The following is a 15,836-nucleotide window of genomic DNA, read 5'->3' on the forward strand; positions in this document are numbered from 1 at the left end:
CTCAGCTGCTGACACATTTTCATTGTTTCGCTCGTGTCCTTCTGTGCACTAGACGAAAAATTACGGTATCTCACATTCATACAGTTACAGCTGTTCTTATGTGCTTTGTGACTGGACACCTACTTTTACTCCCAGCCTTAGTACATCGGTTGTGTGAAACATAAAGATAAGCAGTAGGAGACATGTTCAGGACAAAGAGTGGGCTGTAGATCTGTACATTTCTTGAACACTACTGTGAGTTCACTGTACTCATATGGCCTACATTGTGACTAGATCTCAATTCAGTACGGCACATCTGGATTGTAATGGAACGGGAGATTCATATCATGGATGTGCAGCCAACAAATCTGCAGCAAAATCTCTGGGGAATGTTTCCCAGCCCGTTGCTGGATCTTTGCCATGTAGAATTGAGGCAGTTCTAAAAGTAAATCCCAATACAATCAAGTGTCCAAAAAATGTATCCAAGCAGTTGTGTCCTGGTGACTATTCAAATTCATTTAGATACCACAGTGGGATAACTGCAAGTATCCAAAGGCATTTCAACATAGATGCAAAGCTGCAAGACTTTTTTCTAGAAAGACTTTTGTACATTAACCAAACAATGTAAATAAAGTTTTATTAATGACCATAATAAGTCAAGCCTGTAACGTAACATTTGAACTTTTTCATTTTGATATTTCAAAATGTATTTGAAAAGTCAAACAAACACAGCTAGCATGCTAGAGCTCGCTTTGGTTTTCTAACAGACATGCTAGTGAGCTATTGTAAACAAGCAGTTGAAGTTCTCTTCTTATGCTAACCGCTTTAACGCTGGTTTGAGCGCGGAGTCAAGGAGGCCATTTATGTGAAAAGGAAAAGACCATCTCTGAATCGAGGAGGGGGCCTAAGGGTACATCTTTCGCCATCTTACGATGCTGTGATTGCAGCCATTCCCCAACTCTCTGTGAATGGGACTCATGGCCATTGATCAGTGGTCTTTGATCAGCGGGTTTTGGTCAGTGGTTGTTGATCAATGGTCATGAGAATTTGCATAATTATGATTAAGGAACTGACCTCCCAGCCCATTGTTCCTTCAGTGGGCTGGTTTCAGTCATTATGCAAATGTACTGTTTATAAGATTGGGGAGACCTGCAGTCAGCTGAGACTGAAGAAGTCACTTGGATGAGTGACGAAACGTTTCTCCCACAAAACGCTGCGTCCAGATGAACAGAATCAACTTTTTGGAGGGTAACTGCTTTAATGCTAGTCCGTACTTAAATACTAATATTAGCATATTATCGTGCTCACAATAACAGTGCTAGCATGTTTAGCTGATGTTAGCCATATTTAATTAAGATAAAACAAGATTAAATGTAAGTTAAAAATTTACCTAGACATGATAATTATATAACAGCGAGGTCTGAAACATAATTAAAGAATTAAGCAATTAGCATGTTTGCATAATAGAATTTGGTATTTATACTAGACAGAGTGGTGTAAAAGACAGAAGAATCTTTTATAGACCTGCTGTCTGTGACTGGAAAGAAAGTATCGTTGAGGATATTAGAACTAAAAGGCTGTAGGTGAAGATTGAGGGGCCCATTAAAGTGATTCATCTTCTGGTGACAATGAATATCTGTACAAATCTGCAGTTAAAAGATTAACAGTCTGCGCTACAGTGACGCTGCATACTTTTATAAGAAGGAACAAACCCAAGGTTCTGGAGCACTAAAATACACAAACATAAAAAGACAAAAAAATGAAACCATCCTATAATGATGTCTCAATGTGGTATTTATTTCTTCCACACATACAAATAACTTAGCACCTTTATACCTGGTTATGTGTGAAGCTGGTTCAGGTCTTTGAAATCCTTCAGTGTGAATGATTTAGTTTATAAGTGCTCTGTGTTGATGAGTGGAGAGCTGCTCCACTGTTTGATTGTTTAAGCTGCTTGTTTTTCCTAAAAAAAGCCACAGGAAGTCTTTCCTGTTTTGAATACACTATGAATAGAAGTGAATTGTGTGTATGTGTAGCACATTTCGGTGTGTGTGTGTGTGTGTGTGAATGTGTGAGCGTTAAAATGTGTTAGGGGCGAGGAGGAAGCGGCGTATATAAAAAGGTACCAAAAAGGTCTTCTTTAGGTTTGCAAACATAAACACTGCCATCAAATAATAGGACGCAGTAATCATGATTTACACCTCGAGATGCTCAAAATGCCACACAGTTAATTTGATCGCGGAGCCGACTTACTGTATTTTTCCTTTCTGTCTCTCTCACAACTCTCCTCCTCATCCTCTCTTCGTCTTCACTCCAGGAAACAGGACACAACAAACTTCCAGCTTCTGTTTCTCTCACTTCCAAGTGGAAGTAGAAATGTGGGAAGCACTTTTGTGTGCATTAAGGTACTGGAAAAATGAACCTCCTGACCCTCTCGTGCTCCCTTCTTTCTCATGTAGGAACTGCAAACTGTTTATATCATCAACATAAATCTTACCCTGCTCCCCCAAAAGGCTGACGCAAAAACATTCACACACATCCAATATTTATATCAGTCGCACACACGCTCACACACACGCACGTACATGTGACTCAGATACACCTGGCAGACAGATGGTGCATCTTACAAAACGCAGTTTCATTTTTCAAAAGAAATTGGCTGTGTCCATTCTCCGCATCAGTGGATTCAGATGGCGCACAGCTAAATGACAATGAATTAAATATGGTGATGCAAGCTGCCGGTTAATCAGATAATAACCATGCAACCCACCTACTGATTTTCTTTTTTTTTTCTTTTTTGTTTAAACTCTGCAACCGAGAAACACCCTATTATAAACAGGGTTCCCAGAAAACACTCGTGATTTTAAGCTCTGACACAACAGAAGTTACCATCTGCTAATTAAGACCAAAGACATTTGATTGAGGCTTGTTATTCCTATTACACCTTTCCTGTCCCTTTTCCGTGTGGGGTTTTGTGATAAAGTTCTATTGCCATCGTCCTTTCATCTCATTAGCTAGCTTGGCTCCAATTTTCTTTTTTTAGGAGTTTTCATGATTTGTATCTTACCCACTGAGAATAGGAGCTGAGGGTGGAACTAGCTGTGGTTGAGAGATTGTGTAAACCAGAAACTCACACTGTTTCACACAGGAAAACAGAAAAAAAGAAAGAAAAGCCACTTTCACAAAGTATTTTGTATATTTTATTACAAACATCTACAATAGTCAAAAGCACACACAAACACACACACACACACATAACAACATCAAACTATTTACAAAAGATACCCTCAAATGAGGGAGAGGATCAGTCATGAGCCAGCAGACTGCTTCTTACTTTCTCTTATATACATTTATACATATATACAGTACACACACACATCAACAACAGATGCAAACATTAGCTGGAGTGTAAACTGGAGGATTCGGACTCTGTAGTTGTTGAGGTCCCGGGGCGTCTTCGTGGTAAAACCTTCAGACTGGATGCCCGGTTCAGAGTGAGAGCTCTGCGGGCCGAATTCTTGAACCCGGCCCCGAGGAAGGCGTACAGCAGTGGGTTCAGGCAACAGTGAGCGAACGCCATGGGCTCAGCCACCGACAGCCACACGCCTAAAGCAGCTTCCAGCCTGCAGCTGCGGGGCAGGACTTCCAACCGCAGCAGAGCGTCCACAGAAATGCCCGCTCCATAAGGGAGCCAACACACGAAGAAGCAGAGCACCAGCGCGATGGTAGTCCTGACCGCCCGTCGCTTCTGCCTCTGGCCCCCCAGTGGGCCACGGGTCAGCCTGGTGACAATGACGCAGTAACACACCAGGAGCACCAGTCCAGGGATCAACAGACCCACCAGGACGAGCTGGAGGTGGAAGACTGCAACCCAGAGAGGAGCATTTTCTTCTGGGTAGAATCTCTGGCACAGAGTTGACCCCTCTCCTCCTTCCTGAGTGCGGGCAAATATCAAATCTGGCACTGCCAGCAGGCCAGCAGGCAACCAGGCACCTGCAGGGAGGAGGAAGATTAAAAAAGACAAGTGAGGGACTGTGTGGAGAAAAGAAGACTAACAGCAGGAAGAGCAAGCCTTTTGATACTCACCTACATACACCAGTTTGTGAGCCAGCAGCTGCCTCAGCCCACTAGTGTTGGTGTCCGTGGCTCGGACCACCGCAAGGTAGCGGTCCAGGCTGATGAATGCCAGGATGAGCACGCTGCCGTACAGGTTGACTGTGTAGATGACATGCACTCCAATGCAGGTGGCAGCTCCGAAACGCCAGTCAGCCAAGGCTGCATCCACCGCCCAGAACGGCAGAGACAGAACGAAGAGGAGATCCGCAGCAGAGAGATGCAGGCGGTACCAGTCTGTGAGGCTGCATTTCGACCTGGAGACACAAAAAATCTGATCACTTTCATGCTCTTCCCCCACACCCAGCAATGCTTCGAAGTCAAAGCTTCAAACAGCAGTTACCCATCCCCTCACCTGCGTTGGCAGCCTAGGACTACGACAACCAAGCCGTTTCCGGTGATGCCCAGAATGAAGATAAGGGCATAAATGACAGGCAAGAAGACTTGCTGAAGCTCAGTAGTTGTCATGTGCTCCACACCACAGGGCTCCTCCAGATCCACTCCAAGTTCCCCAGAGCCAGAGCCAGAGCCGGTGTCATTGTAGTAATCCTCAAAGACGATATGCTAGAGACAGATGAGAAATGATGAGAAGAGAGAAGGCAATCATATATTTGTGAACACATTTAAAGTTTCTGTGCATGATTAGATGACACCTCCCTACCTCATAGTAGGACATGGTGGAGACGGCTGCACTCCTTCGTTGAGTGAAGCTGAGATTTCTGTCCACAGAGGTTAAATAGTTGTTTACATGCTCCTCCCCCCACACTCCAACACATCTGTGTTCCTGCTGAAACGTTTTTCCTGTTTTCGAGGTGTCAGGTGCTGATATCTATCACAGGATACCGCAGTGTGTGCGCGCACTGTGAATTGTTTTAGCCCTGAGACCTCTGGTTTGTGATAATCAGGTCCTATTGGCCATAGGAAAGGATGTTGATGAGAATCGGACAATAAATAACGTGTCAGTGTTTGTGTGTCTGCGTGCAACAGTAACACTCTAAGCTCCATTCTTAGTTAAATCAGGGCAAGCAGCAGGAGTGTCTCCGCAGACTGTGAATATACTTGTCCTGTTTGCATCACTGTCTCATATAATGCATGCAAGGAGCGTGCACACTGAGGGCTGATTGATTCAGAAGATGACTATCGTGGCTTTTCAGCCAAGTTCACCAGACAGTCTGCCTCTGATCTTTGAATGTCAATGAAGCGAGAGGTGCGATGCCAGTGTGTCACTTTCCTGAGAACAAAATCAACACGTTCTTGTTATTTCAACACTGATGCTTGCAGGAACACATCCCTCTGGAGTCTCTACTATAAACAGCCATTATTTTATGTTTTTATTTTAAGGTATTTAGTTTGTTTTTTTGTTTGAATCCACAAGAAAAGAGAAAATAATACAGAATTAAAGCAAACTCACAATCAGAAAGTGTTAATGCTTTAAAACACTTTCAATCAGCCCTGTATAGCTCCTTGTAAGGGGAAGCTGTCAAACAGGTTAACTCACTGATGATATAGTTGCTAAACCGAGTAGGACTATTCCAGTTTTTAGAAACTATGCAAGCTTTACAAAGTATTACAGTCTTTTGATGATGGCTTGATTACTGCATAGTTATTTGGTCTGCTGCTTCAGGAAAGACCTGGTTATGCTCCAGCTCAGTCAGAACGGAGCTGTGTGGATGGTGCGGGTTGCCGGCATGCCAGGCTGTCATGGATGCAGGTGGAGGACAGGCTGGCATGTAATCTTGTCTTTAATATAAGGAACATTTGTGTACTGAGAAGGCCTAAATACTTATATTCACAGTTAACATGAGAGGCTGTGTCACACATGCTTTTATGGGACGTTTTGCTTATCTTTGCCTAAAATAAACGTGTTAAAGAAAACCAGCATTTTAGCAGGTTATGTCACTTCCCATTCCCAGTATTTAAGTAAGTATTTAAAGAAGTATTTTTATAATTTAAAAGCAATTAGAAACAGCAGCTTTAAGGAAGGAAATACTTTTGGGCTATATTTGCTTATTTATCTGTGATGACTGATGATGATTGTATAATGCTGGCTTTGTTGTCCCTGCATTAATTAACTGACTGTGTCGGTAATAGTTTGTTAATTGTTTTTTTGTTTAAATGCTTGTTGTACAACCTTTTGATTGTTCGTGCAGCTAAAACACTCATCCTTTCCTATATTAATAATATTATTACTGCATGATCAGACTTAACGCTTTAAAACCATTACAGAACCACAGAAAAGGCCTTGTTGCAGTCATCACTGTTTTGTTGTATAGAAGCACATTTTATTAAATACATGAATATCTAATTTATAACATTTTATACAATGTGGCTCCTCCAGCATTGAGTTTATCAGAGTAAACAGAAAAGAGGAAGAAGAACAATCTTTTTTTTCTTTGAAGGCAACAGTGGTGCTCTAGAACCATTATTATCAGAGAGCAGAACATATACAACACTTTAAATGTCTATTTAAAAAATGGCTGATAATCTAATAATACAAAATGAGATGCTTTTACCCTCCTGCTTGTTTGTTTTCATCTTTATGTTGATAATGTGAAATGTTTTTAGGTTGCCTTTAAAAATCTGACCTGGGACTATGGATGAAAGTCAGCCCGTGACTAACTGCAGTGCATTCACAGTAATATATATTTTCATTCACACATTTTCATCGTGCTGTTTCCTTCGGTTTATTTGTCAGTTGTCTGGACTTTCACAGGGAAGAATAGCTGTGGCTGTGGATCGAAGTAAAAAATATTGTACCTCAAAGATCTAATTAGTACATTCATGGTAGCTTTTTAAAATAGTTTATTAATGACTCACCTCAATATCTCTTAACTACTAAGAAGGCACATTTCCTGACGTGCTGACAAGCCCCCAGCAGCTCTGACTGCTCTCCCAATACATTAATCCTCTGAGTAAACAGTAAGGCTACCCCAACATAAACAGACTAAAAGAAATCTGTTAAAACTGTGAAGACTGCATACCCTGGTCCCTTATCTGCCTCTTACTTCCCCACCCTTCCTCTGCCAACCATTCACTGTATCAGCACAAACATCTCAAAAAAACAACACTGTTGTTCGAAACTCTTCCTTTTTAAAGTGCTGACGGATGTAAGAAGTTTTAGTTTTGCTTAATCTTTATAAGACTTACTTTCCCCCCCTCCCCTTGAGCCTTAAATCAATCAATCAATAAATAAAGATGGCTAGTTTTCAGAGGTGTGGACTCGAGTCACATGACTTGGACTCGAGTCAGACTCGAGTCATTAATTTTATGACTTTAGACTTGACTTGAAATAATGTTCTAAGACTTGTGACTTGACTTGGACTTTTACACCAATGACTTGGGACTTGAATTGGACTTGAACCGGTTTACTTGAAAAGACTTGATATTTTACCCCAAATATAAAATTTAACATGCATATTATATAGAGATTGAAAATGTGACGTCATTCACGGGTAGAACCGCAAAGGATTCTGGGAACTCGTGGCAAGCGGTACTAGCGCACGCAGGCTTTCAATTGAAACCAGTCACACAGCGATAAAAAGTAACACAAAAATGTCAAGAAGCCGTTGTGTTATTAACTGCAATAGCTGGTCGCATGACAGCCACGAGAAGCCGACGGGTAAAGAGATCGGTTGTTATCGGATTACGTCGTTGAAGAGAAATTGTTCGAGCCATGTTTCCGAAGTAACAAAGGCGCGACTGGATTGCAGCCATTCAAAGATCAAATATAACGTCCCAGAACACTCCAGCTCACAGGTTAGTCTGCTCCAAGCATTTCCACAAAGGTCAGTCTGCTGTTGAAGTTAATGCGTCATTTTCATAACATAATTGGTGATATAGGTTACAAGCAAGTCTGGCGCTGAACAGAAATTGTCGCGCTATGCTCCTTTATTTATTGTGCATAAATAGTGAATTGTCCTGACACAATATTGCGTTTCGCTTCTGTTATTATGGTACATTGACAAAAACATATACTTTTATTCACAGGGTAAAACAGTTGTTTTGTATCACTAATTGTCCAGTGCGATTACAGCATACAATATTGTTGTCACTGCTACATTTCTGTGATGCTACCAGAAATTATTTCCACTGCTAATTAACTACCGTTGAGCTCAAAGGTCCTATTAATAAACGGTTAACGAATGTGTATTTATGAAGACGATTTGTGAGACTGGTAAACTTATGATACGTACGATGGTCTTTCGTTCTACACGGTGCATTTCAAGGTCCTGCACCCATCCGTCGGTAAACTGTACCTGGGCTTGTTGCAGTGACCGGAAGTTACTAAACTTCATGAGTGTATGCACTCACTCCAAGAACCGTATAATTATAAATATGCATATAAATATGCTACGATGAGATAGCTGACTTCATCTAACTAGCAAATGTTTTCCAGGCTACGTTGGTGATGCAGTTCTTTTTAATGTGTATGATATTTTTGTCATGCGATTTTAAAGCCAGTCCTACAAGCGCATCCAAGAATAACATGCAGCTTATCTCAGAACTGTTGGTGAAAATTATTCTTGGAGCTAGGTTTAATTGAGCTGCATTTTAAAGAGGTGCAATTTCACAATTTGTGTATATTTTCTAAGTTCACTATTTTGTCATGTGTTGAGAAAAACACAGATTTAAAAATTACATGGTCTAATATTTACATTTAGCATATAACTGCAACATTATTTTTTTCGTTTTTTTTTTAAAGACTCGAAAGGACTTGAAATTCAAAATTTCAGACTTGTGACTTTACTTGGACTTTTACACCAGTGACTTGAGACTCGACTCTGACTTGCCTGACATTACTTGAGACTTGACTTGAGACTTGAGGATAAAGACTTGAGACTTACTTGAGACTTGCAAAACAATGACTTGGTCCCACCTCTGCTAGTTTTATATCTACACACCAACATAAAATAAAATCTGCAGGAAATCTATTTAGATTTAGGCTACGTCCACACGTACCCGGGTATTTTTGAAAACGCGGATTTTTCTATGCGTTTGCACCTTTCGTCCACACGTAAACGGCGTTTTTGGTCACTGAAAACGAAGATTTTTAAAAACTCCGGCCAGGGTGGATATTTTTGAAAACTCCGTTTTTGCATTTAGGTGTGGACGAAAAACAACGGAGAACACAGAGTCAAATGTGTGCGCATTTTTTGACGTCACACTGTGCGCCACGTTATTGTTTCGGTGAAATGAATTTCTACAATACTGTTACTGTTAATTCTACTCTCTGCAGTGTTTAAATGCTTACATATACACACAGTTACTGTCCCTCCACACATACCACTTGCTTCTGCTTCTATGCCCCAGCTTTGTTTACTTTTTCCCACCAGGCTTCTAGACTTCTGATTGGCCAACATTTCTGCACGGTTAGGAATCTAGCGCCACCTGCTGCTTTGGCATGTTCATAGCAGCGTTTTCCTTCATTTCTGCCTTTACGTGTGGACGGGATTATTTTTTAAAACGGAAACGGAAAATCTCCGTTTTCAAAAATACCCGTGTACGTGTGGACGTAGCCTCAGTCTGTGTTCACTCTGTCACATCTGCCAACACAAACTATGGAGGCTTATCGGCGTAACTGTGATTCCCCAGCCTGAAGTATTTTATATTTATTTTTTTTGTAATGTAATACAACATTGTCAGACCCTACATACTGTAATAATTAAAAAGAAAGTTGAGATAAACCACCACTAAAACTAATACAAAGTTAAATGAAACAAGCATTTAACTGAGGTCACTGTTGCCTGAAAAATTATTTTGATTAGTTCCAAAACTTAACAAAATAAAAATAAATGCAGATCTACTGTATGATATGACTCGTTGGCACTTCTGCTCATAGCAACAGGTGGCTGCACTGACCTGCAGTAACGGCGACTGTGATCCTGCAGTGTAAACACTTGAACAGCTGATGATTCACACAGGTGAAAATGATGGTATCAGGTTAAAGTTGCTTTACTCTGAGCTGCAGGACTGACCCTGCTTATTGTGCATGCCGGCTCTCTGGGATGCTTCATGATCATTAATGTTATTGATTACACCTGTACCTGTCCTGCTGTGCAGAGTGAGACTGGCCCAAGCGAGTCCAGTGCCAACCGCTTGTATTTATGTCACATACCACATTACCCATGCTCCCCATGAGCTCTAACCCTGTATCTATGTGCTTTTTGTACATTTGTGTTTATTTTGTGTTACTACACACAGAGCTGTAGAGTCAGTCTGTGAATGCTGGTTATGTGGCGCCACCATGTGGGCTGTTAGAATAAGCGTCTGCAAACAGCCTGCTACGTGGGCTCCATCTCCACTGCGTTGAGAAAAAGAATGGATGGATTTACCTTTCTTCCCTAAAGTAATTGGGACTTCAGTGTACTTGAAGAAGTAAATGTCTGTCCGAGTTTGTCACACATTCCCAAATAAATCAAAGGCACACCTAACTTTCCATCATACCTGTGTACACCACTATCATACACCTCATCTCCACCGCCTTATTACACACCTTCAAACGGAAGTGCCTCTGTTTCAGATCCAGCACTCTTTTGAGGGTTAGGGTTTCTCTCAGAAAGGCTGTTTGGTTTGAAAGTGCATCTTGAGCCTGCCTGGCAACATTTTACCATAAGATAACTTCAAGTGACTGATGATGGACGGAGGCCGTTCACATTCCCAAAGCCAAAAGACAGGTAGGCCTGGTGATATCCTGTTTAGACAGTGGGTTGCCTGCATTGGCAATTAATTGTGTATTTCCCTCTTATAAGCTCTGATGCAACAACCTCTCAATTTTTGCAATGGTGCAGATGGGTACAAACACAGTGAGTCAACATGACAGCATTTAGGAATAACTAGTATACACCATGGCATATAAAATAATATTTATAGCTCACTGATTTTCTTTTTTGACTGTTTTGTTTTGTAGGATTAGGAAAGATATAGTTTCAAATATTTTGCCACCTTTTTTCGTTTGTCTTTGGATGCATTTGTGAAAAAATAATGTCCAACAACAGCCCACTCAGACACTGAAGCTGTGAAATCCCTCTCTCCTCCCATTATCACCTAGTTGTGGACACCACACTTGGGAGTGAGGACTGATATCTTCACATTATATAACGAGTCAAAGCTCTGATGCTGTGCAACTTTAACATCCCTGAAATGCAGCTCACTGAAGAAGCTGGAGCGCTAGCAGGAAGTGGTGTACATGCTGTGGACACTATGAACAGTGACCAGCTTGCTGCAAACGCAAATGAAAATAAGCAAGTGTTTGCATACAGGTGAAAGGTACTTGATTTTGTGAAGAGCTGTAAATGCACGAGTGTTTTTGAATGCAAGTGAGTGAACTTATGTCGGTATTTAAAAAAAAAAAGGCATGCCATAAGATCAACATAAACATTTATTCACAGCTGTCCAGTTGTAAGGAACATTAAATAAATATTGTTTTTAATTTTAAAGGATCACAAACAAAACATGCACAGAACTGCGACGGAACTTTGTCAAGTAACTCTAGGCATAGGCCACCGAATAGGTAACAATACTGAAGACCAGCAGAACATCACGACTAAAAGCGATTAGCACTCGAATCCTGCCTCCTCACTAGTGTGTTTCTCTTACAATCATGCTGCTCTTGCTCCGTAGCTCAGCCAGCAAGTTTCTGAATCTACCCGTCTGCTTTGGTGTTCTCTTGCTTGGTGTGGTGGCTTCCTGTGTCACAGACGAGGGAATCGCCTCAGCAGTCACACCTCTGTTCCCCTGACTGCTGCTTTTTCGGCGGCTGTTTGGCTCTACACAGGTCATCTTGATGGGAGTGTTGGTGTGGAGACGCTGCTGCTTAGCGGCACGAGTACCCTGCGAACCGTCTCTCTGTCTCTTCCTCCTGTTCTTATTCTTCTTCCTCTCCTTTTTCGCTTTCACACATCGTCTGAGGTTCCTAAGCCCAAAAACACAGCACATACAAGTCATTTTAGATGAGAACAGCTACAGTCATAAGAAATTCATGCAGGCAAACATGTTACCTGTGGAGGAAAGTGTGCGGCCTTGAACAGACGGCAGATTCTTCCACACGCTGCTCACTTTGTTTCTCACAGGCCTTCTTTATCTTCTTTATGTGGCTCAAAAGCTTCCTGACAGAGCAGACAGGCAGCAGTACAATCAGCTTAAATATGATGGTAATTTGTCAAACGCACACATACATACAGTGTACACTCAGCCTTACCCTCTTGCATCAGGCCACCTTTGGGATGTCCGCTTTTTGATAAGGACCCACTGGTCACATGTCGGGGACATAGGATCTAAACAAGAATCAAAATCAAAGTGTTACAGAACTGTGCTTACCTGTTTGTTGTTAATATAGATGCAAAAGAGGACGGCTATTAATTTGGTACTGTAAGTTAAACCATATGTAAGCATTTCAACCACTTCATGCAACAAACAATACATAATTGTATACTGGTTACTGAAATGTGTAGTTATACTTTTAGATTTCTTTTTATGCAGGGCTAATAAAAGCAGTGCAAGTGTGCTATAGAAAAATATTTCTCAAGTATTATTAACAATTATTCATCTTTCCTTTGGAAGAGTAGCTATAGCATGAACTTCTTCCCAAATACATTATATTTTCATGCTGCCATTAGTGTGCTCACCATTGTCCAGCAGTTTGTTTATGATTGGTGTTTTTATCTTCTTTGCTTTCTGGTAGAGCTTCTGACAGGCCAAGCACAGGTTCTGGGAAGGCCTCGCTTTTCTGTAGGTGGAGTGATAAAAAGAGGGACCAGACGCTGTGCTGCTGCAAACAGAGACTCGGTCTTCATCCAAGTCGTCCAGTTCTTTATGAGCTATCTCTACCGCCTTTCCCCCATCTTCTTCACCAACATGCTTCTCTTCCTGAGTGGTAATGATGTCGAGGATGTCGCACCCTGTTCCCTCACCTGCGATACAGAGGCTGTCACCAGTACTGCCTTTCCCCCTCCGCCCTCTCAGCTGACGCTGGATGACTTCTTCCTCTGGAGCGGGGCTTGTCTTGGTGTTCTTCTTGGAGGCCTTAGGCTGTTTGTTGGAGCGTTGGGGACACATGGATCCTTTCCACTTCACACAATATCTTATGGACCTGCTAACAAGAGCAACAGTGACTCCTCCTGCAATATTTTACAAATAAATTGAGTCTAGATGAAAATATTTCTTATCGTCTTACCTGTAATATTCTACCTTGAAAAACAGTAAATGAGTGAAGGAGCCTAAGTCATCTGCATTGAACCTGCAAAATCAAAAACAGCACATCACTTTGACAGGATTGACAACAAAATGGCATGTGCATTTGTCCAATGCCACGACCTTTGAACTTGATGAAAGGACATGTTTTAAGTTCATATTCTAATCTCCTTAGAACTGCACTTTGTCTTTATATTTATGTTGAAATGATTTCACCTTTCATACAGGTTTACTGTGTCAGGCATATATATAGGCACACATTTAATGTAATCTGGAAATAAAACCACCAGTTATGACTCAGGTTCACTGTGCTCTGCCTGTGGCTGGAAACCAATGTCTGCAAACACCCAGCTACAAAATCTGCATTGAAACTCAGGCGATGCTTAGCTAACGTTAGCATCCCGGCTAAGCTAACTGGGCTCAAAACTAAAGCTCACACAGAGGGCGGATGGACATCACTGAAAGCACCGGGCATTGAAGCCAGGACATGACTTACTTCATCTCTGCTCCTTCGCGGTTAACGCACTCTAACGTGTAAAACTTTTATTAATTTAATTATGACTGAAGCTGAAACACGGCGCCGTGCTTACTTGTTCACATTCTGGCTCGTGCCTTGGTGAGCTCGCGGACGTGAGCCTGTTTGTAGATGCGCTCGAGGACAAATCACTTCAAGATGCGCGAGGATAAAACAAAATTCCTTGTCCCATGATCCTCAAAGCTCCTAGTAGCTCTCTCTGGTTTTCTTCTCCTTCTGTTTGTTCGTTTGGGGCTGGGGGAATGTCGCGTTACTGCCGCCAACTGGACAAGTTTCAGAAATGTAAACCATTTTTCCTACCTAAAATGAACTGCCTTCAAATAAAAACGGTTAAAGTTCAGGTTTTGACTCTATATGTATGCTGACTATTGCGAGCTTTAATAATGTATTAATTTGAAGTGAAATTGCGAGCAGAAATATTAACACTGGAGGTTATATAATGTAATACCAGTCATCAAATATGTTACAGATTAAATTATGTGCCAAACATGACTCTTAACCAGTAATGTAAATGATTCATCTAAACATTTTGCAATGTAATTGGATTTCACCACAGGTGCATCTGTGGTCAAATGTACAATGGTGGCTGACCACCCTGCACATTCTCCAAAAAGTTGATTCTGTTCATCTGGACGCAGCGTTTTGTGGTAGAAACGTTTCGTCACTCATCCAAGTGACTTCTTCAGTCTCAGCTGACTGCAGGTTTCCCCAATCTTATAAACAGTACATTTGCATAATGACTGAAACCAGCCCACTGAAGGAACAATGGGCTGAGAGGTCAGTTCCTTAACCCTTGTGTGGTGTTCGTATTTTTGTTACTCAGCCAGTGTTCATGGGTCTGGTGGACCCGCTAGAGTTTTGGCTTTCCAAATTAACACTATCAAACAATTTTATGTTAAATTACTCAACAGATGTTTACTTCATCCCAATTACAAGACATATGAACAGCAAACATGGTTAATTTTTTCCCTTTACCTTTGTTAGATCACATTTATGAATTAATGTGCTTCTTGTTTTTCTTTTATATAAAATGTTATAAATAAATCAGTTATAATCAAGTGGAGTGAGTGGAAAGACACAACACATTTACACGTGAAAAAATAATTAATTGTTTAATTTTTCTTTTGAAAAAAACTGAACACGGGTCTCACAGACCCGAACACCATACAAGGGTTAATCTTAATTATGCAAATTCTCATGACCATTGATCAACAACCACTGACCAAAACCCGTCGTACGACGTTACATCTCTCTTCACTTGCATCCCAGTCACGGAAGCGTTGGAGGTAGTCCGTAAGAGATTACAGGATGACACCAACCTCAGCAACAGGACCACTCTCAGCATCAACCAAGTGTGTTTGCTTTTGGAACTGTGTCTTCATTCCACCTACTTCACATACAAGGGTCAGTTCTACAGGCAGAAACATGGGTGTGCCATGGGCTCCCCATTTTCACCCATCGTGGCCAATTTGTACATGGAAGAAGTGGAAAAGAGGGCTTTGCTATCCTACCCTGGAACACCACCAAGCCATTGGTTCAGATATGTGGATGACACCTGGGTGAAAATCAAATCTCAGGACGTACCACAATTCACAGATCACATTAACTCGGTGGACCGACACATCAAATTCACCAGGGAGGATATGAAAAGTGGCAGGTTAGCCTTCTTAGACTGTGAGATTTCCATCAGGAATGGGGGACATATAAAAGCTGACGTGTAACATAAACCTACACATACGGATCAGTATTTAAGGTTTGACTCTCATCATCCACTGGCGCACAAACTGGTTGTCATTAGGATGCTACAACACAGAGCGAACACCATCCCCACAGACACAGCGGCCAGAGAGGCAGAAGAACAGCACATCAAGAAGGCCCTGAGTAAATGTGGTTATCCCAGCTGGACGTTTGTCAAAGCTGGAAAGAAAGAAAGAAAGCTCCAGCCGATCCAGGAGAGAAGGACAACCGCTGCCCAAGCAAAAACCTGTAGTGATCCCATATGTGTCAGGAGTATTGGAGC

At 41.6% G+C, this 15,836-nt stretch overlaps 2 protein-coding genes across 8 annotated transcripts; both read right to left on the minus strand.

Annotated features, from left to right (window-relative positions):
- Positions 1-3,166: 3,166 nt before the first annotated feature.
- Positions 3,167-10,095, minus strand: LOC113010532 (C-X-C chemokine receptor type 4-like). Of its 4 annotated transcripts, none has more exons than XM_026149632.2 (5): positions 9,952-10,085; positions 4,754-4,811; positions 4,448-4,656; positions 4,066-4,349; positions 3,167-3,972 (listed from the first exon to the last, which is right to left on the minus strand). In XM_026149632.2, the coding sequence occupies exons 2-5, from the start codon at positions 4,766-4,768 to the stop codon at positions 3,377-3,379; spliced, it is 1,104 nt and encodes a 367-aa protein (XP_026005417.1). In that variant the 5' UTR covers positions 4,769-4,811; positions 9,952-10,085; the 3' UTR covers positions 3,167-3,376. The 4 variants fall into 4 exon arrangements, with proteins under 4 accessions (XP_026005417.1, XP_080148756.1, XP_080148755.1 ...); XM_080292630.1 differs by having other exon boundaries at positions 4,754-5,000; positions 9,952-10,068; XM_080292629.1 differs by lacking the exon at positions 9,952-10,085 and adding an exon at positions 6,751-6,773.
- A 1,357-nt stretch (positions 10,096-11,452) lies between these two features.
- LOC113010541 (uncharacterized) lies at positions 11,453-14,076 on the minus strand. Of its 4 annotated transcripts, none has more exons than XM_026149642.2 (6): positions 13,778-14,076; positions 13,265-13,327; positions 12,717-13,183; positions 12,290-12,365; positions 12,090-12,197; positions 11,453-12,004 (listed from the first exon to the last, which is right to left on the minus strand). In XM_026149642.2, exons 1-6 carry the CDS (start codon positions 13,780-13,782, stop codon positions 11,671-11,673), a joined length of 1,053 nt encoding a protein of 350 aa, XP_026005427.2. In that variant the 5' UTR covers positions 13,783-14,076; the 3' UTR covers positions 11,453-11,670. The 4 variants fall into 4 exon arrangements, with proteins under 4 accessions (XP_026005427.2, XP_026005428.2, XP_026005429.2 ...); XM_026149643.2 differs by having other exon boundaries at positions 12,717-13,180; positions 13,778-14,075; XM_026149644.2 differs by having other exon boundaries at positions 12,717-13,180; positions 13,872-14,073.
- Between the last annotated feature and the right edge of the window lie 1,760 nt (positions 14,077-15,836).

Source organism: Astatotilapia calliptera, chromosome 18 (assembly GCF_964374335.1).
Source record: "Astatotilapia calliptera chromosome 18, fAstCal68.1, whole genome shotgun sequence".
In the NCBI taxonomy this organism is placed as follows: Eukaryota; Metazoa; Chordata; class Actinopteri; order Cichliformes; family Cichlidae; genus Astatotilapia; species Astatotilapia calliptera.

Coding starts and splice junctions, on each gene's coding strand:
- LOC113010532 (XM_080292629.1), bottom strand. Junction 4,657..4,753: donor CCACCATGTCCTACTATGAG/GTAGGGAGGTGT, acceptor ATCTGTCTCTAG/CATATCGTCTTTGAGGATTA. Junction 3,973..4,065: donor TCACAAACTGGTGTATGTAG/GTGAGTATCAAA, acceptor TCCTCCCTGCAG/GTGCCTGGTTGCCTGCTGGC.
- LOC113010541 (XM_026149642.2), bottom strand. Junction 12,366..12,716: donor AAACAAACTGCTGGACAATG/GTGAGCACACTA, acceptor ATTCTTGTTTAG/ATCCTATGTCCCCGACATGT. Junction 12,005..12,089: donor CCGCACACTTTCCTCCACAG/GTAACATGTTTG, acceptor TTTTGGGCTTAG/GAACCTCAGACGATGTGTGA.